The sequence below is a fragment of the Lissotriton vulgaris genome, chromosome 8 (genome assembly GCF_964263255.1).
Source record: "Lissotriton vulgaris chromosome 8, aLisVul1.2, whole genome shotgun sequence".
In the NCBI taxonomy this organism is placed as follows: domain Eukaryota; kingdom Metazoa; phylum Chordata; class Amphibia; order Caudata; family Salamandridae; genus Lissotriton; species Lissotriton vulgaris.
In genome coordinates, this window is record NC_141696.1 from 1,564,367,762 (window position 1) to 1,564,391,352 (window position 23,591).

The 23,591-nt window shown below is 48.7% G+C and overlaps 1 protein-coding gene across 1 annotated transcript in view; it reads left to right on the plus strand.

The window, feature by feature from the left end:
- The window catches only part of WDR3 (WD repeat domain 3), a 180,737-nt gene that overhangs the window by 62,428 nt on the left and 94,718 nt on the right, over positions 1-23,591 (plus strand). The window contains exons 5-14 of the mRNA XM_086935837.1: positions 312-390; positions 1,424-1,519; positions 2,395-2,487; positions 2,597-2,698; positions 2,880-2,977; positions 6,021-6,128; positions 6,697-6,927; positions 7,307-7,400; positions 8,167-8,268; positions 21,107-21,192. Of these exons, the coding sequence (XP_086791963.1) occupies positions 312-390; positions 1,424-1,519; positions 2,395-2,487; positions 2,597-2,698; positions 2,880-2,977; positions 6,021-6,128; positions 6,697-6,927; positions 7,307-7,400; positions 8,167-8,268; positions 21,107-21,192 (1,089 nt within the window). The remainder of the gene's footprint in view (positions 1-311; positions 391-1,423; positions 1,520-2,394; positions 2,488-2,596; positions 2,699-2,879; positions 2,978-6,020; positions 6,129-6,696; positions 6,928-7,306; positions 7,401-8,166; positions 8,269-21,106; positions 21,193-23,591) is intronic.

The window sequence follows — 23,591 nt, forward strand, 5'->3', positions numbered from 1 at the left end:
AGTCTTCTTTCGGTTGTGTAACGGATCTGCTGACATCACACAGTGCAGTGCGTACATTATCTCGATCCGTGGACTGCAAACATAGAAAGGTCTCTTCTCCCATTTGCAGTTGTTTGTGGGCATTTTCCTTTTGTTTGGAATAAACTGCAACTGGAGAGCTTGAGCTGTTCTGTTTCTAAATATGGCATGAATGATATTGGAACCGTTTACAGTGTGAAGACACACCTGTGCACACCTTCTAAGATGGAAAGCAATGAGAATTCACTCAACTTGTGGGCGATATCATTGTCTCTTATCTGATTTCTTTCCAGCGGCAAAGATAGCCTGGTCAAGTGGTGGGACTTGGACACTCAGCACTGTTTTAAAACCATGGTCGGCCACCGCACCGAGGTGAGTACCAGGCGTAGGGCGATCCCTTGCGAAGGTGTGAGGGGTTGAAAATTAGCCACTTTTTTTTGTGAGTTCACAGAGGCGGCTTCTTGTTTGGCACCTTATTAGAGGTATGGACTGTGTTGATGCCAAATAGATTTTCCCTGCACCTGCAAGTTCCTTAACTGTGCTTTGTGGTTGGGAGTTGTGTGCTTTCGAAGGGGACGTGTGTGGATGGAAACGGGCGAAGCCAGTTCTTGTGTGTGTGTAATCTAAACACCTTATGATTGACGAGTCCTTTCCTGCTCTTCTCTTCTCATTCTTAGTTCTTGCTTTCCTTGTGCTCATCTGCTGGTTGTTAAATATGCAGTGACAGGAGTTAATTGTTCTCAGAGGTCATTATTTTTTTGTCCAGATGTGTCTGCTCGTGAACACCCTGGTGATGGTGTTTCTTCACGTTGAGCTTGCTTGAATGCAACCTAGTCACTATTTTTCAGATTCATCATCAATCATCCTTTATAGAGCGCAGCTCTGTAAGCCCAGGTGGTATCTGGGGTGCAAGGACTCAGTCGTACCAACTCACTATGCGACACGTCTTGAGGAAATGGCGGAAGAAACAAGCAGAAAAAGGAAAAATAGAGGGCAGAAAACCGAGCAAACAGAAAAGGCAAAACAGAGGGTAGAAAAATTAGAATTGTGCACAACAGGCAGAAAACAAGTAGGAAAGGCAAAACAGAGGGCAGAAAAACAAGCAGAAAAGGCAAAACAAAGAAGAAGAGGACAATGCATAGGGTAGAAAATTTAGCAGAAAAGGGCAAAACAGAACAGAAGTGGGCAAAACAGAGGGTAGAAAAATGAGCAGAAAAGGCAAAACAGAGCAAGAAACAAGCAGAGGAGGCACAGCAGAGTGTAGCAGACTGCGGGCAAGCTGGATATGAGAACTGTGGCAGTGGGAACGGGCACAAGGGCCCACTCATGTCCACCATTGTTATTGTGTTTCTTCAGACTTTGTTTGCTTGTGAACCCTCTGATGAAGTCTGTTTCTTCTGGGCAGGTCTGGGGACTGGCGGTGCTGTCGGAGGACAGCAGGATCCTGACAGGCTCGGCAGACAGTGAGCTCAGAGCGTGGAACATCACATATCCGTCAGAGGTGAGGAAGCGCAGAGACGCCTGTGTTCGGAGTGCTGTGAGCTTTGCTGCATGGTGGTTTTCTTCACTTTATAGTCAACAAATGGCTCGGCCGTGCCACCTTTCTGAGCATGTCTTGTGTTTTGTGGTTATGTTGTCATAAGGGAGAGGTCATTGCTGTTTCCCTGAAGTATGAACAATTCTAGAAGACAATTCAAAGAAGTCAGATGCCTGTGACATTGCACATTAAGTCCTTTTTACTCGAGACTCCTAGGTAACAGAGCCCAGATTCTGTAGAGAGAAAACCCCACAGAGCTGTGCTCGCTTCATTTAATACCATAATTCAGAAGGATTCTTCCGGTTTGTGTGCAGCTCTGTAAACAATGCAGTGGGTGAGTGTGCAGGTTGGGAAAGAGAAAATCTGATGCTTAGCGTGGCAAACACTGGGTTGTCTTAAAATTAGGGTAAGTCTCGAAGAAGTAGAATTAGAAAGTTCATAGGAGGGAGCTGGCTCCCCTTCACCACTATTTATCAAAGTCTTTACCTTATTATGGCTTTTAATAATTTAGCGCCTGATCTTGGGTCTTAAAATCCTTCCCTGTACAGATGAGCGACTGGTCTGGACTCACACGGCTTTCTGGAAATATAACATGTAAACCAAGCCTCACGGGGGCAAACCTTTCCTCTACTGCCCATTCATGGCTTCAGTAAGTTGGTGGCCTCTTGTCCAAGTATAAAACTAAACATAACTCCAGTGAACCAGGACGTTTTTGCAGATGGGTTAAAAAAATTGTGCTTACAATTAATGCAGGCAATTCTCTCCTCTACCCTTTGCTGCCCAGTTACTATGCCATATGATTTATTTGATGTTATCAGCTTTATTTCCTTCCTGAGTAGGAAAAGGAGCCTGCTGCTCCCGAGATCAAGAAATCCAAAGGACCGCCCGCTAGCGAAGAAGACACAGAAGAAGTGGACGAGACGGCTGAAGAGGTAACACACGTTGTCCTCATATCTTCTGCTCTTTCCTTCTCGACAGTTCCTCCACGTTCTTTCATTTGAAGGTCTTTTATAATCTCCTCTTTCTGTTATTTCCATTCAGCGAATCCTGAGCTGCCACAAGGCGGGCTCCATCCTTCGCGAGGGCAGAGACCGAGTCGTCAGCCTTGGCACAGACCGAACAGGCCGGATCCTGGCCTGCCATGTGAGTTCTGGATGCTGAATGTGGCCTCCTTCTATGGCAGTGGTTGCTCTCTAAGCAGTGGTCTGTGTGCAGCTGGGAGTCTGCGACTCGCCGATTGTGCATCCTTTGGGTGCATCTTATGCTGCAGGAGCTCTCCTGAGGCCTTCACAGCTTTAATACTTTGCGGCTTCTGTCTCCTTAGGGTAACGATGCTGTGCTCGAGGTTTTTTCCATCCTTAACGAGGATGAAATTAACAAGAAATTGGAAAAGAAGATGAAGAGGGCAAAGAAAAAAGCCAAGTAAGTGTGGTTCTGAAGAATCCTCATCGGAAAGCTTCTCCTTCTCGCGCGTTGCACAGTGAAGGTTGTTCTATAGTGTCATCATTGTAGCCTCTTGGCGCATCATCGTGGTGATATTGACAAGTATATACCTGTATTGTTATCTCGATCATTGACTACTCGTTTTATCGCTCTCAGGTGAATGAAAAGCTGAGTAGAACCACTCCAATTCACCTCTGTGGCCATGAGGTTCAAACCCTTGTCCCTACGGTGAACGCTTTTGTGCACTGAGCCATCAGAGGCCACACGGGGGCTGGCACCTCTGGCTGTTTAGTCCCTGCTTCGCTTCCCACCTCCTTTCACAGGTGATGCCAGACAGTTTGAGTTATCGAATGCTTAGCATTCCTTTCCCCTGCTGATCTCAGTTCAGTTAATAAATGAGACCTGAACTTATAATGCACTTGCAGTTAGCACACACCTGTTTGTAAAGTTCCACTTCAGTTCCTTGTTTGTGTCTTGACATCATGAGGGTCTGGTTTTCACATGGCCTAGCCTTCCCCGCTCTTTGTTTTTAATGTTACTCGTATTACACTCATATCAAACATATTTACTGTACTAGGGACCTCGTTGTTTGTGGGGTGCACCCCACGACCCTGCTTTAGATATGCATACGCAGTGTACGTTTTCTTTTTTCCACAAGTCTGTGTTTTCTTTTTCTGTTGTCAGCACTGGTGTACTCGGAGGGTCATCGCTACCTGTTAGGCCGGCTGCTCCCCTTGACCCATAATTCCTCTTGTGATGAGGCTGGAACAATTCATCCATTGCAGAATCTACAGCCTGAATGACCCTTGAAGTGCGATACACAATATAGAACGTATTTGTCAATCTAGTTTCCATCACCTTCAGCTTGAATTGCTTGGTGATGTGCTTGTTATGACCATGCTTATTTCTGTCTTGTCTTTATTCAGTACTGTCTCTCCAGACATTGTTGGGAGTTACAATATTACAGATGCACTGTGGCAGAATAACCTGCTCTCTTAAGAAATTGTCTTGCTTCAGCCATAGTAAAAGAAATACAGCACTCCCACACGGAGGGGCACACACGGCAAAGCAAGAAAACACCTGAAAAGGGGATTCACTCTCATAAAATGAGGCTCATCAAAAGATAGCTTTCAGAAGAAAGTGTGGGACTTTATTAGTGCAACACTCTCTAACAGAAAGGCTTTCCCAGATGTGACATGAAACAATATATAAATGTGTGCATATATAGATATAGATATAGATATATATATATATATATATATATGTCTGTTTATGTACATATAGATATTTATATACATATATGTGCAAGCAATAACACACTTACAAGTAAACAAATGTAACTGGGATAAAAATACAAGCAGATAATGATACTACTGGGCGTCCACTACAAGAAATAGGCACTGTTAAATGCAAGTAATCAGCAAAAGAAAACTTGGAAAGATATAAGCTATATACACATAATTCATCAGATGTTTATAACCACTGGAAACTTGATATGCACACAGACACACTCACACATCACAATGCCAATAATCAGAGAAAAGACATAACCCACTGTAAAAAATTCATCTTAGCCCACACCAGACTGGGGGATTCACAGCCTTGGGGGTCTAGGAAATTCGTTAGCTGGGAACTGCCACACTAAATAGACGCGTCCATCCTTCAGGTCCACAATCCTGCCTTCCAAGGCAACAGACCGCAGTTTTATAATCTCAATGCACAAGACGTTTCCGAGAAGACCTTACTGGAGTTGGCTGGCTCCATGCAAGTATTCCAAGGCAAAGGAGTTCTCGCGTATTCTCCTGCTCTCTCACACTTTCCAGCCCCTTATCTTACTAAAGCTTGCAAAAGTAGAAAGCATCTCTAACAGTACAGAAAACAAATTTGAATGTGAATAACCTAAATAACGTGAGTAATCGGGGGGCCTGCTTGTGTGTGCAGAAGTCAGAATTCAAGATGGCATGAGGGCATGTCAAAGTCAATAGTAAAAGCTTCATAAAACGTCCCAATGAACAACATAATGCACATTTATGCACCACTGTCTATTGCACCACACACTTAATTTCCCAATGTACAACATAATGCACATTTGTGCACCTCTACCTATAGCACTACACACTAAGACCGAGAAGTACATTCAACACCTCTCCCTCTCCCTCTCTCTCTCTCTCTCTCTCTCTCTCTCTCTTCCTCTCTCTGTCTTTCTCTCTCTCTCGCCCTCTCTCCTCTCTCTCTCTCTGTCTCTCTCTCTCTCTCTCCCTCTCTTTCTCTCTGTCTCTGTCTCTCTCTCTCCCTCTCTTCCTCTCTCTCTCTCTCTTCCTCTCTCTTCTCTCTCTCTCTCTTTCTCTCACTCTCTATGTCTTTCTCTCTCTTTCTCTCACTCTCTATGTCTTTCTCTCTCTCTCTCTCTCTCTCTCTCCCTCTCTCTTCTCTCTCTCTCCCTCTCTCTCTCTTTCTCTGTCTGTCCCTCTCTCTCTCTCCGTGTCTCTCTCTCTCTCGTTCTCTCTCTCGTTCTCTCTCTCTTTCTCTCTCTCTCTCTCTCTCTCTCTCTCTCTCTCTTACTTTCAAATGCACATCCCACATGTTCTGTTCATGGCAAGGCTGTTCTGCTCTGTGAAACACTCCCACTCTGAAACTACAAGGAGACACAAAATGAAATCTCAAGTCCATGCAAATGCAGAAAACATGATGTCGTACATTCAGGCTAGAGTAAAGTAAAACACCTAAAGTCAATTAAGATATTGGTAGTCAAAAGGTATCAAGTGGTCCCGATACATGGGAGTGCCTCTGGCATTACAGAAATGTCTGCAATAAAAGCTCCTGCTAATAGACACTTCAGGTCCCCTGGGGCCACATTGGTGTTTCCTTCATAACCTCTGAGTTCTCATTTCCCCCAGAGAAGTCTAGTTCTGACTCTAGTTTATTTTATGACTTGCCTGTAACGCCAAGACTTGCTAAACACTGTACATTCTCCGCTACATCCCTCCCCATAAGAATTCACCTATCCTTCTTCACTCCCCAGGCAGAAGGTGTCAGAGGAGGAAGATGAGGATGCCAAGACCACAGTCGAAAGCACACTCCAGGACGAGGTTCCGCGACTCCTCAATATCAAAGCGTCATCAAAAATCAAGTGAGAGACGAGCCTGGGATCATTCCCTGATGCAAAAAGCATTATATCTGAAGCCTTGCATCTGACAGGTTACATGACCGTGGCGAGGTGGATGCTCTCCGGGAAGATAGGTCACAGATATGAGTGGTTGTTTGAATCAGTCCAGAGAGAGCTTTTGTCACCGATTAGATTTGCATGAAGGATTAGAAATGACACTGAGCAGTGTGGGCATGGCTTTACGAATGTACATGGACAAGTAGTTCAATCGCAGGTTTCAGACGGGCTGAGGCTAGTTCCTTAGATGAATGAGCAGGGCGAGCTGAGAGGACCACAAGGAATCATATGTGGGGTGCTTACATTGAACCTCTTCAAAGTAGACCCTATAAGGAGGTGGATTAGGAATACGTGCCTGTTGGCAAATAATGCATAGAATTTATTGTGTTTAGATAGTTCTCTTGAACAGCAGAATTGCATCTACACCCTCTGAATACTACCTTTCTTTTGGACCAGAATTCTCCATCACTATTTGTCCCAGTGTTACTGCCTCTAGCCACGACTCTTGCCCACATGAGTGTTTTTCCCCCCACAGATCCTTTGACTTAATCATGTGCCCAAAGGGGGATGTGAAGGCAGTGCTACTGCTACAGAACAACAGCCTGGAAGTGTACAACATCAATCCATTGGCCAAGACCCCTGAGAGCTCCCGGGTGGCCCAGGTCACACTGGCAGGTCATCGCAGTGATGTGCGCACACTGTCCTTCAGCTCCGATAACATCGCCGTCCTTTCGGCCTCGGCAGAGAGCGTGAAAATCTGGAACAGGTTTGTTGCCCCCTTTCATGGATGTGCTCCTACAGGGTGTTTGGGTTTGTGCATCAGTTACTTGTTAGAGGGATTTCTTATGACCGCTCCTTCATAAGATCTAGTTGCCTTGTACATTCTGTCTTAACCCACAGAATGTTTTTAGCCTCTTGGTTCTTGTAGAAGGTATAGAGGGGTTTCCCTACATCAGCCTGGCATCATGGGCTTGTGCCCTTTGTACATTTTATGTAGCCCTTTCTATGCTGTCAGTCTGTGCCCCGCATTCAACACCCACTGCTACTGCACACAACACTGGCACACCCACACTTCAATCCTGACCTCCGTCATGCTCATTAGAAACGTTGACACAAATTTCCTTTGTGCTTCTGTCTTCTGACAGGTCCACACTGCAGTGCATCCGAACAATGCCTTGCGACTATGCTCTCTGCTCCCTCTTCGTGCCTGGAGACCGGCAGGTCATCGTCGGGTCAAAGGTAATCTCTTCTAAAGCTTTTTTTTTATTCTGTTGCCATATTTTACTTCACAGACTCATTCAAGATGTACTTCATGTTCAGCCAGTCTTTAAAATGCAAGAACTGTGCATTGTGAACTGTTGGTCTAACCTGATGCAGTGTGCTGTATGGTGCATGGAGAAGTCCCCACCGCTGAGGCTGAGCTTAAACCACTCCCAAGTGTGGTGGGAAACATTGTAAGTTACTCAAAGCAAAGAGCCTCAGTGGTCTGTCATGAGAAGGTGGCCCTGGAAGGAGACACGTTTGGCCCAGTGGACGAGAGGCAGCTCTGAGGAAACACTGATAGAAGCAGTTTGGGATCAGTAGCGCCACCTCAGAGTACCATCGTGACAGAGCCTCTCTTCATGTATCCGTAACGTCACGGGCCAGCCCATGGATTTCTTAGAGCTTCTGCATTAGCAGCAGAGACTCCATTGGACTCTCCTGGACTGCGTCACTCGCAGACGAGCTTGGTGTATACCGTGGAGGAGCCTCATCCGTGCACCACCCAGGTGTCCAGTGCACTCGGAAACTGCTCAGCAAGTGAGACTTTTGGAGTTGGTGAACGACGTGCAACTAAAGGCTGTCGAGTCCTGCACCATGACCCGGCAGATACTCTAATAAGGAGGGGTGGCGGGTGGGGGGGGGGAGAGAAGGGTCCAATCTATGAATGTTTGCCTCTGTGTCTCTGTGTCCCAATCTCCCTGGTTGCTGTCTGCTCACTTTTCTCCTTTGATCTCCCCTTCAGTCAGGACAGCTGCAGATCTTTGACTTGGCTTCAGGGAACTTGCTGGAGGTGGTGGCAGCTCACGATGGAGCCATCTGGTCTATCTCCCTTTCTCCAGACCAGGTAATCAGATAGCTTTTTTTGTTTGATGGTACTGTGCTAAATTTTCAGCGCACATGGTGTTTTTTATATTATGTCCCCCTTGCCCCTGGTAGCCTGGTACAGCTGCATCTGCCCTTGCAGTCTGGTTCATTCCCCTTCCCTCTCTTCCTGCCCGTCCACTTGCTAGATCCCCACCCCGGCCTGTATCTGCCCCGCATCTCTTCTGGGGCCTTCCTCTGCTATCTGCCAACCTACTGCTCCATGCGCCTTCCGCGTCACTCCCTGTTGCACCTGGGATCTTCTCCTGAGTAGACCCAGCACCCCTGACCCCCTTCCGGTATGGGAATCACAGCACACACGCAGAAAGGTCATGCTGCGTGTGCGCTGGACTCCAACCACATCAGACCCCCTCAGACAACTTTTTTCTCTTACTTTGCTTCCGAGCTGTCTTAAGTTCAAGTTCAGTAATTTGTATAGCGCACTACTCACCCAGAGGGTCTCAAGGCGCTTGAGGGAGGGTGAGTGCATTACTTATCGAATAGCCAGGTTTTTAGTTGCTTTCTGAAGGAGAGGTGGTTCTGTGTAAGTCGGAGGTGAGTGGGGAGAGAATTCCAGGTTTTGGCCGCTAAGTAGGAGAAGGATCTTCCTCCCATAGTGGACCTGTGGATGTGCGGAATTGCGGCGAGGGCTAGGTTGGATGATCGTAGTTGGCGGGTGGGAGTGTAGAAGGACAGTCGTGTGTTGAGGCATTTGGGTCCTAGGTCGTAGAGGGCCTTGTGTGTGTGGGTGAGGAGACGGAACGTTATTCTCTTGTTAACGGGGAGCCAGTGGAGATCCTTCAGGTGACCGGAAATGTGAGCATGACGGGGGATGTCCAGCATGATTCTGGCTGAGGCGTTTTGGATGCGTTGGAGTTTTTTCTGTAGTTGGGCTGTGGTTCCGGCGTTAAGGGTATTTCCATAGTCTAGTCGGCTGGTGACCAATGCGTGGGTGACTGTCTTTCTTGTTTCAGTGGGGATCCAGCGGAAGATTTTTTTGAGCATGCGTAGGATGTTGAAGCATGAAGAAGAGACGGCGTTGACTTGTCTGTTCATCGAGAGGGAGGAGTCTAGGATGAAGCCCAGGTTACGTGCGTGATCTGTAGGTATGGGTGCTGTGCCCAGTGCCGGTGGCCACCATGAGTCGTCCCAGGCAGAGGGGGATGATCCTAAGATGAGGACTTCCGTTTTGTCCGAGTTAAGTTTTAAGCGGCTGTCCTTCATCCATTCGGCTACTTCTTTCATTCCTTTGTGTAGATTGGTTTTGGCGGAGTTTGGGTCTTTGGTGAGGGAGAGGATCAGCTGGGTGAGATTGGTCTTGGCGGAGTTTGGGTCTTTGGTGAGGGAGAGGATCAGCTTGGCGCGCGATGGATGCGAGGGGACTCATGTATACGTTGAAAAGGGTGGGGCTGAGTGGAGATCCTTGTGGTACACCACAGATGACATCGGTGGCCTCTGATTTGAATGGGGGGAGGCGGACTCTCTGGGTTCTTCCGGCGAGGAACGAGATGATCCAATCCAAAGCTTTTCCTTGAATTCCTACGTTGTTGAGGTGTTGTATGAGTGTGCTATGACATACTGTGTCGAAGGCGGCGGAGAGGTCGAGTAGGATGAGGGCAACTGTTTCACCGTTGTCCAGTAGTGTTCGGATGTCGTCTGTAGCTGCGATGAGGGCGGTTTCGGTGCTGTGTTTGGCTCGGAAGCCGGACTGTGAAGGGTCGAAGGAATTGTTGGATTCAAGGAAGGCGGCGAGCTGACTATTGACGGCTTTCTCAATGACTTTCGCAGGAAATGGGAGGAGTGAGATGGGGCGGTGGTTCTTGAGTTCAGAGGGGTCCGCTGTGGGTTTCTTCAGAAGGGTGCTGAGTTCGGCATGTTTCCAGCTTTCCGGGAAGGTAGCGGAGTTGAAGGAACAGTTGATGACATCGCGGAGATGGGGTGCGATAATAGAGTCTGCTTTGTTGAAGATGTGGTGGGGACATGGGTCGGTTGGCGATCCTGAGTGGATGGAGTTCATCAGGCGGATGGTGTCTTCAGTGGAGATTGGGTTCCAGGCGAAAAGGTTGTGAGGGTGCTGTTTTGGTTCGGTGGTGGGTGGAGTGGGCTGTTCATCGGACTGGTTTTCAAAGCTGTTATGTATGTCGGCGATTTTGTTGTGGAAGAAAGAGGATAAAGAGTCGCAGAGGTCTTGGGAGGGAGTGATGTCGTTGGTGCCGGCGGTGGGGTTGGTAAATTCTTTGACTATATTAAATAGTTCCTTGCTGTTGTGGGCGTTGTTGTCGAGTCGATCCCTGAATGCTGATTTCTTGGTGGATCAGATCAATTGGTGGTGTTTGCGGGTGGCGTCCTTGAAGGTGGTCAGGTTGTCAGAGGTTGGGTTTTTTCTCCAGGTTTTCACGAGGGTACGGCATAGCTTTTTTGGATTTCGTAAGGTCATCGTTGAACCAGGGGGCCTTTTTGCTACCTTGTTTGATCAGATGGTTTTTCAAGGGTGCTAGTGCGTCAGCGCTGTGGGTGATCCATTATGTGAGTTTAGTGGCAGCTTGGTTTGGGTCCGATGATATGGTAGGAGGGTTATGGTTTAGCGATGTGAGGAGTTGGTCGGTGGAGATTTTGTTCCAGTTTCTTGGAAGAATGGGTTGTGGGTCGTGGTCTTTTTGTAGCTGAAGTGAACGCAGCTCTGGTAAGTCCAATGGAGAGCTGTGGTGTGATCGAAGGAGATGTGTTTGCTGGAGGTGAAGATAGGGTCCGAGATTGGCCAGGTTGTCCAGAAGGGTGGTGGTGTTGCTGTCGTTTTTCTTTTCCAGGTGGAAGTTGAAGTCTCCCAGTAGAATTTAGTTCTCGGAGGTGAGGGCATGTGGGCTGATGAAATCGGTGATGTCTTCATTGAATTGTGTGCGGGTTCCTGGTGGTCTGCAGATGAGGGTGCCTCTAAGTGTGGTCCTGGGGTTGGTGTGGATCTGGAAGTGAAGGTGTTCGGCGGTCGCGAGGTTAACGTCGGAGCTGGTCGTGATTCGGATGGTGTTCTTATGGACGATGGCGATGCCTCCTCCTGTTTGGTTGGTGCGATCTTTTCGGATGATCTTGTAAGCGTCCGGGATGGCTATGGCGATGGCGATGTCTGGCGCTGATGAGACGTTCATCCAGGTTTCTGTAAGGAAGGCGACGTCTGGCGATGCAGTGTCGAGTAGGTCCCACGGTTCAGTGGCGTGTCTGTGGACCGAGCGGGTGTTCCGCAAGATGCACTTCAGGTGGTTGGAGTTGGGGCTGTGTTTGGAGGTAGTGGGTTTGGTGTGGGTCCTGGTGCAGGCGAACTTGCAGGAGAAGCAGGTGAATGGACCATGAGTGAGTCCTGGGGCAGCTGCGCAGCATTGTGGCGTGCGTCCGGGGTTGAGGCCAAGGAGGGTAGCGGCGTCATACGTTATGCGGGTGGAGTGGGTTTTGCGAGGACCAGGCGGACTGGCGCTGGGCGCGGTCCAGGCGCAGACGGGCGTAGACGGGCTTACCTTTGGCGCACCTTCGGCGCGCATGGGGCGCGACCGCAGCGCGTAACCGCTGCGCGTCAACTGTTCTGGCATAAGTGGATAGAGGGGGTGGGGCGGAGCGAGGGAGGGGCAGCTGGGAGGCGGGAGGCAGGCTGGAGGCACAACAAACAAAATGGTGGGCACACAAATGCCAGTAACATTGAATAGTTTTCCTGCACACGTAGACATGCATGTTGACTGTCTGTAGGGTCCTGTCCTGTGAATGGGTTGAAGCCTCCGGGCAGAATCGTATATCCCAAATGGAACAAAGGGAACAGGACTGGCAGCAGCCCGCCTCTAAAGGAGGACTGCGGGACTTAAAAAAGCTGGAACAGCACTCCAAGCCATACATTGGTCAAAAACGTCAACTTACACAGGCTTCATCAAACGTTTTTGAGTTGTGTTTCTAAACCAGAGAGTTGTGGGCATTACGTTGTAATTGAACGTTCAATGAACCAGTCAACCATGGGAGAAAACCTGCACTAGTTGTAGGTGACCTCTGGAACCTGAAGTTCTGGATTTGAATTAGGCTCTTTACTGATACTCTGTTTGATCCTAGACAAATCATTGTCCCATAGTTCACAGCGACAGGAATCATAACTAAATTTCTGCACCCTGAGTTGCTCTGCTTATTTGCATGATTCTTGAAGACACAAAAAGCACCTAAAATCTAATTTTAATCAATATAAATAAATCCAAGATTTGTAAAGCGCGGCAAATCACCGGCGAGGGTCTCAAGGCGCTAATTGTAGACACGGGGAGATCACATGATTTGCCCAGAATCACAGGATGTTGACGCCAACGCCAAAACTTGAACCTTATTCCCAGGGGCTCTGAAGTTGCAGCTCAGGCCATTACACCACATCCTCTCCCTTGTATTTGATATGAATATGATCACCACACTGCGCTTTTAAAACAAACACAAAATGTCACCTCAATTATTAAACAAACATTGTTGTGACAGCAGCCCATAGACTTTGATTCTGCTTCTTTTGTGAGCTGAAAACATGACAGAAAATGGTCAGGTCACCCTCACAGAGAAAGCATCAGATCACCCTCACAGAGAAAACATCAGATCACCCTCACAGAGAAAGCATCAGATCACCCTCACAGAGAAAACATCAGATCACCCTCACAGAGAAAGCATCAGATCACCCTCACAGAGAAAGCATCAGATCACCCTCACAGAGAAAGCATCAGATCACCCTCACAGAGAAATCACAGAGAAAGCATCAGATCACCCTCACAGAGAAAGCATCAGATCACCCTCACAGAGAAAGCATCAGATCACCCTCACAGAGAAAGCATCAGATCACCCTCACAGAGAAAACATCAGATCACCCTCACAGAGAAAGCATCAGATCACCCTCACAGAGAAAACATCAGATCACCCTCACAGAGAAAGCATCAGATCACCCTCACAGAGAAAACATCAGATCACTCACCCTCACAGAGAAAACATCAGATCACCCTCACAGAGAAAACATCAGATCACCCTCATAGAGAAAACATCAGATCACTCACCCTCACAGAGAAAACATCAGATCACCCTCACAGAGAAAACATCAGATCACCCTCATAGAGAAAACATCAGATCACCCTCACAGAGAAAGCATCAGATCACCCTCACAGAGAAAACATCAGATCACCCTCACAGAGAAAGCATCAGATCACCCTCACAGAGAAAACATCAGATCACCCTCACAGAGAAAGCATCAGATCACCCTCACAGAGAAAGCATCAGATCACCCTCACAGAGAAAACATCAGATCACCCTCACAGAGAAAGCATCAGATCACCCTCACAGAGAAAACATCAGATCACCCTCACAGAGAAAGCATCACCCTCACAGAGAAAACATCAGATCACCCTCACAGAGAAAGCATCAGATCACCCTCACAGAGAAAACATCAAATCACCCTCACAGAGAAAGCATCAGATCACCCTCACAGAGAAAACATCAGATCACCCTCACAGAGAAAACATCAGATCACCCTCACAGAGAAAGCATCAGATCACCCTCACAGAGAAAACATCAGATCACCCTCACAGAGAAAGCATCAGATCACCCTCACAGAGAAAGCATCAGATCACCCTCACAGAGAAAACATCAGATCACCCTCACAGAGAAAACATCAGATCACCCTCACAGAGAAAACATCGGCTTTGTGTCTTAAGCATCCAGACTGACTCTGCTGCTGTTCCGGAGGCGACCTCTTCAGCAGTTAGCTTAGCCTGGGGCTCTCCTCAAAGATAGGCACCAATATTTTAAGGTATGAGGCAATATATCCCTGAATACATTTTACATGTCGGGGAACGTGGATTTAAGGGTGGTAACTTGGGTCTACATTGTGGAACCTCCACTGGTGTTGATGACCACTGAATAGACCAGCAGCACATCATCGTGTCCTCTGGAGCGTAGAACAGGGGCCAGCCTTCCTTCCAAGCTTTCAGAGGCGCTTGGACCACTTGAGCATCTGTTCTCTAGTCTGAGTGAAGACAGCCGAGCCTCAGAGAGGTGTGAAGTCATCTCCACGTAGCTGCTCTTTAGATGATATTCAGGACATGTCTTAGAAGGGCTGCAGTCGCTGTCTTTGTCACTATAAGCTGAGGCCACATTTCCTGAAAGAGGGTTGTTTGCCATTTCACAGTGTTGGCAGTGACTAAGAATGACATGCAGGGGTAGAGTCAAGTCAAGTCAAGTCAGGTCATTTATATAGCGCGCTACATACCCAGAGGGTCTCAAGGCGCTTGAAGAAGGGTGGGGAATTACTTGTCAAATATCCACGTTTTAAGTTGCTTTCTGAATGCTAGGTGGTTCTGAGTAAGGCGAAGGTGAGTGGGAAGTGAGTTCCAGGTTTTAGCTGCCAGGTAGGAGAAGGATCTACCTCCCATGGTGGTTTTGTTGATGCGAGGTACAGTGGCAAGGGCTTGGTTGGAGGATCGTAGCTGGCGGGAGGGGGTGTAGAAGGACAGTCGTGTGTTGAGGCATTCGGGTCCGGTTTCGTAGAGTGCTTTGTGTGCGTGGGTTAGGAGCCGGAAAGTAATCCTCTTATTGACGGGGAGCCAGTGGAGGTTTTTCAGGTGACCAGATATGTGTTCTTTACGCGGGATGTCTAATATGAGCCTGGCTGAAGCGTTCTGGATGCGTTGGAGTTTTTTCTGGAGTTTTGCGGTGGTACCGGCGTAGAGGGTGTTTCCGTAGTCCAGTCGGCTCGTGACCAGAGCGTGGGTGACTGTTTTTCTAGTTTCGGTGGGGATCCAGCGAAATGTTTTTTTGAGCATGCGAAGAATGTTGAAGCAAGATGAAGAAACGGCGTTGACTTGTCTGTTCATCGAGAGTGAGGAATCCAGGTTGACGCCCAGGTTCCGTGCGTGGTCCGTCGGGATGGGTGCTTTTCCAAGGGCCTCTGGCCACCAGGAGTCGTCCCAGGCGGAGGGGGAGGTGCCTAGGATGAGGACTTCTGTTTTGTCTGAGTTCAGTTTCAGACGGTTGTGCTTCATCCATTCGGCTACTTCTTTCATTCCTTCATGCAGGTTGGTTTTGGCAGTGTTAGGGTCTCTGGTGAGTGATAGGATCAGTTGAGTGTCGTCGGCGTAGGAGATGATGTTGATGTTGTGTTGGCGTGCGATGGCCGCGAGGGGGCTCATGTATACGTTAAAGAGGGTGGGGCTGAGTGAGGATCCTTGTGGTACGCCGCAGATGACTTCAGTGGCCTCTGACTTGAATGGTGGAAGGCGGACTCTCTGGGTTCTTCCGGTGGGGAACGAGGTGATCCATTCCAGTGCTTTTCCTTGGATTCCGACGTTTCTGAGGCGTTGTAAAAGGGTGCTATGACAGACCGTGTCGAAGGCTGCGGAGAGGTCGAGGAGGATGAGGGCGACTGTGTCACCATTGTCCAGTAGAGTTCGAATGTCGTCTGTTGCTGCGATGAGGGCGGTTTCAGTGCTGTGCTTGGCTCGGAAGCCGGATTGTGAGGAGTCGAGGGATTTGTTGGTTTCGAGGAATGCAGCGAGCTGGCTGTTGACCGCTTTCTCGATGACTTTGGCCGGGAATGGAAGGAATGAGATAGGGCGGTAGTTTTTGAGTTCGGTGGGGTCAGCTGTGGGTTTCTTCAGGAGGGCGCTGAGTTCGGCATGTTTCCAGCTTTCCGGGAAGGTAGCGGAGTTGAGGGAGCAGTTGATGACGTCTCGGAGGTGCGGTGCTATAATGGAGTCTGCTTTGTTAAAGATGTGGTGGGGGCATGGGTCTGTGGGGGATCCTGAGTGGATAGAGTTCATCAGACGGACGGTGTCCTCAGTGGAGATTGGCTTCCAGTCATTGAGGATGTTCAGGGGGGGTGGGGGTCCTGCAGGGGGTTGGGTGGGTTGGTCTTCGGGTCGGTTGTCGAAGCTGTTGTGGATGTCAGCAATTTTGTTGTGGATGAATGAGGCTAGGGAGTCACAGAGGGCTTGAGAGGGGGTGATGTCGTTAGAGTTGGCCGAGGGGTTGGTAAATTCCTTGACGATGTTGAATAATTCCTTGCTGTTGTGGGCGTTGTTATCTAGTCGGTCCTTGAAAGCGGCTTTCTTGGCATTCCGGATCAATTGGTGGTGTAATCGGGTGGCGTTTTTGAAGGCGTCCTTGGTGCTGGTGGTTGGGTCTTTTTTCCAGGCCTTCTCAAGGGAGCGACAGAGTTTCTTGGATTTCATAAGCTCATCGTTGAACTAGGAGGTCCTCTTGCTGCCTAGTTTGATTTGACGTTTTTTCAGTGGTGCTAGGATGTCGGCGCTGTTGGATAACCATTGGGTGAGGTTGGTGGCTGCTTGGTCTGGTTTTGAGGAGTGGGCTGGGGGGTTTTGAAGAAGCGATGAGGAGATCTGGTCGATGGTGATTTTGTTCCAGTTTCTTTGCAGAGTGGGTTGGGGATGGTTGTTGGATGTGGGCTTGTTGTAGGTAAAGTGAACGCAGCTGTGGTCAGTCCAAAGGAGAGCTGTGGTGTGGCTGAAGGAGACATGTTTGCTGGAGGTGAAGATAGGGTCGAGAGTGTGACCTGCGAAGTGGGTGGGGGTAGTGACAAGTTGTTTAAGTCCGAGGTTGTCCAGAAGGGTGGTGGTGTTGCGGTCGTTATTCTTTTCAAGGTGAAAGTTGAGGTCTCCCAAAAGGATGTAATCCTCGGAGGGGAGCGCGTGTGGAGTGATGAAGTCCGTGATGTCTTCACTAAATTGTGTAGAGGGGACCACATCACTTCTCCCTTGCGCCACAGAATTGTACATACCAACCCTCCAACTTGTGGTGTGAGTTGGAGGAAGGAGAAGGCAGAGGACATCGGGAAGTTTTTTGCAGGAAGACCGTGGAACTGTTGTCGCTGATCTTCAGTGGTTAGATTGATAATACAAAACTCTCACTATGAACTAAGTTTTATTCCATCTCCTAGGAGAGATGCTGTCAATCTTGAAGGAGAAAGGCCTCCCTTTTCATGCTATCGGGCGGAAGAGCGGTGCAGCCTCTACAAAGTAAGAGGAGTTGGAGAACCATCCACTTGACTGGTCTGCGAGCCCTTTCTTGGCACTGCAGAGTCTGCTGCCGAGGCCAGAAGGCCACACGTTGGCTTCACCAGTGATAGTGCATGTGTGCTGCAGAATAACTAGGAATTTAGGCATTCTTCAGGACAATACTTTGTCCATGAAGACGAGATCATTTCTGTTTGAGACCGGTTTTGGCACACTGCGCCTCCTTAGAAAAGTCTTCCAATGGCTTTCCTGAGTTCCCGGAAGACTTTAATCCAGGCATTAATCATCGTCCGCCTGGATTGCGGCAATGCTCTGTTCCTTGCCATAAATGAATCTCTGGTATCCAAAATGCAGTTGGATAAAAGAGCGCTGCCCGAGTGGTTAACAATCTGCCTCCACGTGCTCAGTCAGCTTCCACACAGAGCACCCCGCTGGCTCCCCCTTAAACAAGCATTTGCAATGCAATAGGTCTCGCATTTATGCGAGTTTGAGCTATTGACATTGTAAATTACTGCCTTTTATTTATGTTTTGATTTTTAAAACATAAATAAAAAGCATGGTCATTTACAAAGCTAATATCTTAAACTCTCACAAAAGCGAGACCTATTGCATTGCAAATGCTTGTGTTATTAAAGCTGCCTTTCTTTTTCAAACCAAAACCCTGTGAGTTGTGGTGCTGGGAAATAAAGGGGGACATCTGGGCACTGTATGCCGTCAAGTTCCTGCACTCCACATTTGTATTACTGACTATGGCGTTGGTCCACCCCTTAGGCCTCATCAACAGCAAAGCATTTCGCATAATACATAATGAGCACTGCTCAAAACGGATGCTGTGGTTGCCGGTCCTGGCCAGACCGAAGGAGGAATTAGAAGTGACTATCCACCTCAGACACACATCATGTGTTGCGCCTACACATCTACGGCTCACAGCACCAGCCTCGCTGTGCTGTGGTAAACACAGTAAAGAGACAAACAAGTCGGCATAAGAGGCGAGCACCACAAAAAATTAATCAAATGGTGGGAGACGCCCATCCGTTGTGATTTCATTTAAATAAAATAAAACAACTTCCCAATTCAAGCTACCAAGTCTTGGCGTTCAGTAAATATTGCCCCGGTCTAATCTGCTCATTAACAAAGCTTAGCGGATGTAGGGAGGGAACATTTGGTAACACTTAGAAAGGAATATTTGATGGCGAGATGTTGATGTTGAACATGTCATCCATCACGTTCCTGAACAAAGCTCAGGACATAAAACATAAACATTCTCAAGTAAAGTGAAAGAAGGCAGGTTCGGGGGAAAACGTCCTTCCCCCAAGCCTGCCTTCTTTCACGGGTCCGAGGATGAGGTAAGAGAGCCCACCTGAGGCGCATTTTAAACAAGCTGTTGGCATTGTGAAAAAATATAGTGCGTCCTGACTAATAAAGGAGACTGTAAGACTGCAAGCAAAAGATCCAGTCTATATGGGCCGTCCTAAAAGGAAACAGGGTGGTAACAAGGAGGGATTAAAAAGCCTAATTTACAATCAAAAACCAGCGTTTAGCATAAATGATGACGCCAACCAATCAAAAACATGGGCGGCTCTTTAACCCCACTTCTAAAACCTACCCTACGCCAATATGCCTCGCAGAGCGAGCAGCGCTTGCGTGCTGCAACGCAGGTCTGCGAGACTTAAAAAAGAGCGCTGTTCAAACTTCTTTGCCTCAGTTATAAATCCAGGTCAGGACTAGGCCCAAAATATCTCCAGGACAGACTTATCTCATACTTCCCTGACAGGAATCTAAGGTAAAAAAAATCAACTGCTGCCACACCCTCAACAGATTCTCACGTCAAAATATGGAGGCTGGGTGTTTTCTTATCTTTCCCCGATTCACGGGAACAAACTCTTGCTGTTTATTCGTGCATGCCCTAGCTTTTCCGTTTTTAAAAACCATCTTAAAACATGGCTGTTCTAACAAGCTGGCCTCACACCCCCTCTCATCTTCTGCCTGCTAAAGCATCCAGATGTCCTTCGGGGTCGAGTTGTGCGCTATTGCAAAACCCAATTAACTTAACGTAACATAACAACTAGTTTTGCAAACTCCACTGGTTCCAGCCTCTGAAACTTCTAAGGGATCCTGTGCTCACAGGTTTCTGACCCAATCAGTGCGTGCAACCAAGATTTGTTTTAGAATTTATGAATTTGATATTGTAGAACAAATACCAGTTAGCATTCCAAGTTCAGTCTATTGACATCTGACATCTATCTCCATTTGCGGTCCTAGAGCGGTGGACGCCTCATTCTTCAACAGGCTCTGGTCAGATCCGAGTCCCAGTCCAAGGGTCGGTGGAGTCTTTAACCATCCAAGGGACCCCAGGTCTGCCCAGTGTCCGCGGCGTGATGCTTGGCGTGAACCCATCACTTCCAAAGTCCCCGCCCTAAGACTCCTCCACGTTCAGAATCTCCACTGCACAGAGTGGAGCACGGATTGGTCAACTGCTAACTGACTTCATGAAAGTCCTTTGCAAGAGTGTAGTTCCCTGGGGGTTGGGGGGTGTTATCGTAGGAGAAGTGTGGCTCAATGATTAGAGCGGCAGACCCTGATGCAGAGGTCTGGCCCGGGACCAGGGTTCAATTCCCCGCCTCGGCGGGTCTTGGCCTCCAAATTCCACGGACCTGATAATTCTCACCTCGGTGCCTATTCCAATCATAGAAGTCCCACTCTGCAACTCTGGGCAGTGGCTTGCTTAATCTCCACAACGGCCCCCACAACACTAAGGATGCCTGGCCTCCACCTTGGGGGTGCCCAGGAGTGGATGCCTCACAGGGAAAGCCAGGATGGGTTCCACAGCGGTATTCGTACAAGCCCCTTGAGACCCTTGCGGGTGAGTAGTGCGCTATACAAGTATCAATTTACAATTTACATTTACATCGTTACGAAGGAGTTTTTCTTTCCGCCAGGCTGTGGTGCTTTACGGCTCTTTTCTTTCTATTTGTTATTATTTCTGTATTCCTGAATGTCAGTTGGGTTCCATGATGGAACAGCATAATGTACCCACTGTTTCTTTTTTGTTGCCGTCACACCCAGCAAACCACTCTCAACTTGTCTCCTCCTTCATATCCTGCACTGAGTATTTCCTCCTGCCTTGCAGCCCCGTCTGTTCTCTCTGCACTGGTGTCCAAGTGTGTGTGTCTGCACAGAGAGATGCCCACGCCTGCTCTCTCGTGGGCCCAGAGCTGGTGAAAGAGGCCTGCTGGGCCAGGCACACAGCAGCAGCACTTTCAGGAGGAGGGAGCAGACAGGCAGCTTACATACATGTTTACCCATGGGGGGCTTACATGTGTGTGTGTTTGTACGCCTGCTCTCTCGTGGATCCAGAGCTGGTGAAAGAGGCCTGCTGGGCCAGGCACACAGCAGCAGCACTTTCAGGAGCCGGGAGCCGACATACAGCTTACATACATGTTTATCCGTGGGGGCTTACATGCGTGTGTGTTTGCACGGAGAGATGCCCACGCCTGCTTTCTCGTGGGTCCAGAGCTGGTGAAAGAGGCCGGCTGGGCCAGGCACACAGCAGCAGCCCTTTCAGGAGGAGGGAGCCGACATACAGCTTACATACATGTGTACCCATGGGGGGCTTACATGCATGTTCCGACTCCTACAGAGATGTGTACAGGTACACGTGTGTGCTAGAGGGGCAGCTTCATTGTTTAAAGCAAGATTCACAGGGCAAGTGTAAGAATCTGGAGAAGGATCACATGCCTTGGAAGTGTGAGATGATTTTCTGTTTGCTTTTTACTGACAGTGTTATGTTTGCTTTTTTTTCAGCGAGGATTTGTCACCGGCGGAGCAGATAAATGTGTCAAGTTTTGGGATTTCGAGCTTGTGAAGGACGAGACGGATGCACAGAACAGGTGAGGGGTCTTCTATACTTGTTGTATATTTCAGGAAAATGGATGTTGATGGGGCAGGAGCTCTGCTGTCAGCTTAAACAACAACATAATTAAAAAGAAATCTCATTTTATGTGAGGATTCGCATGAGGGCTTCTCGCATGTTGCGCCTGAGACATGTTAACAATATGAAACTTTGGTCTATGGGAGTGTTCTAGAAGAGGGTCAGGCAAGCATGAGGAATGAATGTGTGCAGCTGAATGAGTGTGTGTTGCAGGTGTCCTAGAAGAGGGTCAGGCAAGCATGAGGAATGAATGTGTGCAGCTGAATGAGTGTGTGCTGCAGGTGTCCTAGAAGAGGGGCAGGCAAGCATGAGGAATGAGTGTGTGGAGCTGAATGAGTGTGTGCTGCAGGTGTCCTAGAAGAGGGGCAGGCAAGCATGAGGAATGAGTGTGTGCAGCTGAATGAGTGTGTGTTGCAGGTGTCCCGGAGAGGGGCTGGCAAGCATGAGGAATGAATGTGTGCTGCTGGTGTCCTAGAAGAGCGGCAGGCAAGCATGAGGAATGAATGTGTGCAGCTGAATGAGTGTGTGTTGCAGGTGTCTTAGAAGAGGGGCAGGCAAGCATGAGGAATGAGTGTGTGCATCTGAATGAGTGTGTGCTGCAGGTGTCCTAGAAGAGAGGCAGGCAAGCATGAGGAATGAATGTGTGCAGCTGAATGAGTGTGTGCAGCTGAATGAGTGTGTGCTGCAGGTGTCCTAGAAGAAGGGCAGGCAAGCATGAGGAATGAGTGTGTGCAGCTGAATGAGTGTGTGCTGCAGGTGTCCTAGAAGAAGGGCAGGCAAGCATGAGGAATGAATGTGTGCAGCTGAATGAGTGTGTGCTGCAGGTGTCCTAGAAGAGAGGCAGGCAAGCATGAGGAATGAATGTGTGCAGCTGAATGAGTGTGTGCTGCAAGTGTCCTAGAGGAGGGGCAGGCAAGCATGAGGAATGAATGTGTGCAGCTGAATGAGTGTGTGCTGCAGGTGTCCTAGAAGAGAGGCAGGCAAGCATGAGGAATGAATGTGTGCAGCTGAATGAGTGTGTGCTGCAGGTGTCCTAGAAGAGGGTCTGGCAAGCATGAGGAATGAGTGTGTGCAGCTGAATGAGTGTGTGCAGCTGAATGAGTGTGTGCTGCAGGTGTCCTAGAAGAGGGTCTGGCAAGCATGAGGAATGTGTGTGCAGCTGAATGAGTGTGTGCTGCAGGTGTCCTAGAGGAGGGGCAGTCAAGCATGAGGAATGTGTGTGCAGCTGAATGAGTGTGTGCTGCAGGTGTCCTGGAAGAGGGGCAGGCAAGCATGAGGAATGAGTGTGTGCAGCTGAATTAGTGTGTGCAGCTGAATGAGTGTGTGCTGCAGGTGTCCTAGAAGAAGGGCAGGCAAGCATGAGGAATGAATGTGTGCAGCTGAATGAGTGTGTGTTGCAGGTGTCCTAGAAGAGGGGCAGGCAACCATAAGGAATGAATGTGTGCAGCTGAATGAGTGTGTGCTGCAGGTGTCCCGAAGAGGGGCAGGCAAGCATGAGGAATGAATGTGTGCAGCTGAATGAGTGTGTGCTGCAGGTGTCCTAGAAGAGAGGCAGGCAAGCATGAGGAATGAGTGTGTGGAGCTGAATGAGTGTGTGCTGCAGGTGTCCTAGAAGAGGGGCAGGCAAGCATGAGGAATGAGTGTGTGCAGCTGAATGAGTGTGTGTTGCAGGTGTCCCGGAGAGGGGCTGGCAAGCATGAGGAATGAATGTGTGCTGCAGGTTCCTAGAAGAGGGGCAGTCAAGCATGAGGAATGAGTGTGTGCTGCTGGTGTCCTAGAAGAGCGGCAGGCAAGCATGAGGAATGAATGTGTGCAGCTGAATGAGTGTGTGTTGCAGGTGTCTTAGAAGAGGGGCAGGCAAGCATGAGGAATGAGTGTGTGCTGCAGGTTCCTAGAAGAGGGGCAGTCAAGCATGAGGAATGAGTGTGTGCTGCTGGTGTCCTAGAAGAGCGGCAGGCAAGCATGAGGAATGAGTGTGTGCAGCTGAATGAGTGTGTGTTGCAGGTGTCTTAGAAGAGGGGCAGGCAAGCGTGAGGATTGAATGTGTGCAGCTGAATGAGTGTGTTTTTATGGTGTCTTAGAAGAGGTCAGGCAAGCATGAGGAATGAGTGTGTGCAGCTGAATGAGTGTGTATTGGAAGTGTCCTAGAAGAGGGGTAGGCAAGCATGAGGAATGAGTGTGTGCAGCTGAATGAGTGTGTGTTGCAGGTGTCCTCGAAGAGGGGCAGGCAAGCATGAGGAATGAATGTGTGCAGCTGAATGAGTGTGTGTTGCAGGTGTCCTAGAAGTGGGGCAGGCAAGTATGAGGAATGAATGTGGGCAGCTGAATGAGTGTGTGTTGCAGGTGTCCCGAAGAGGG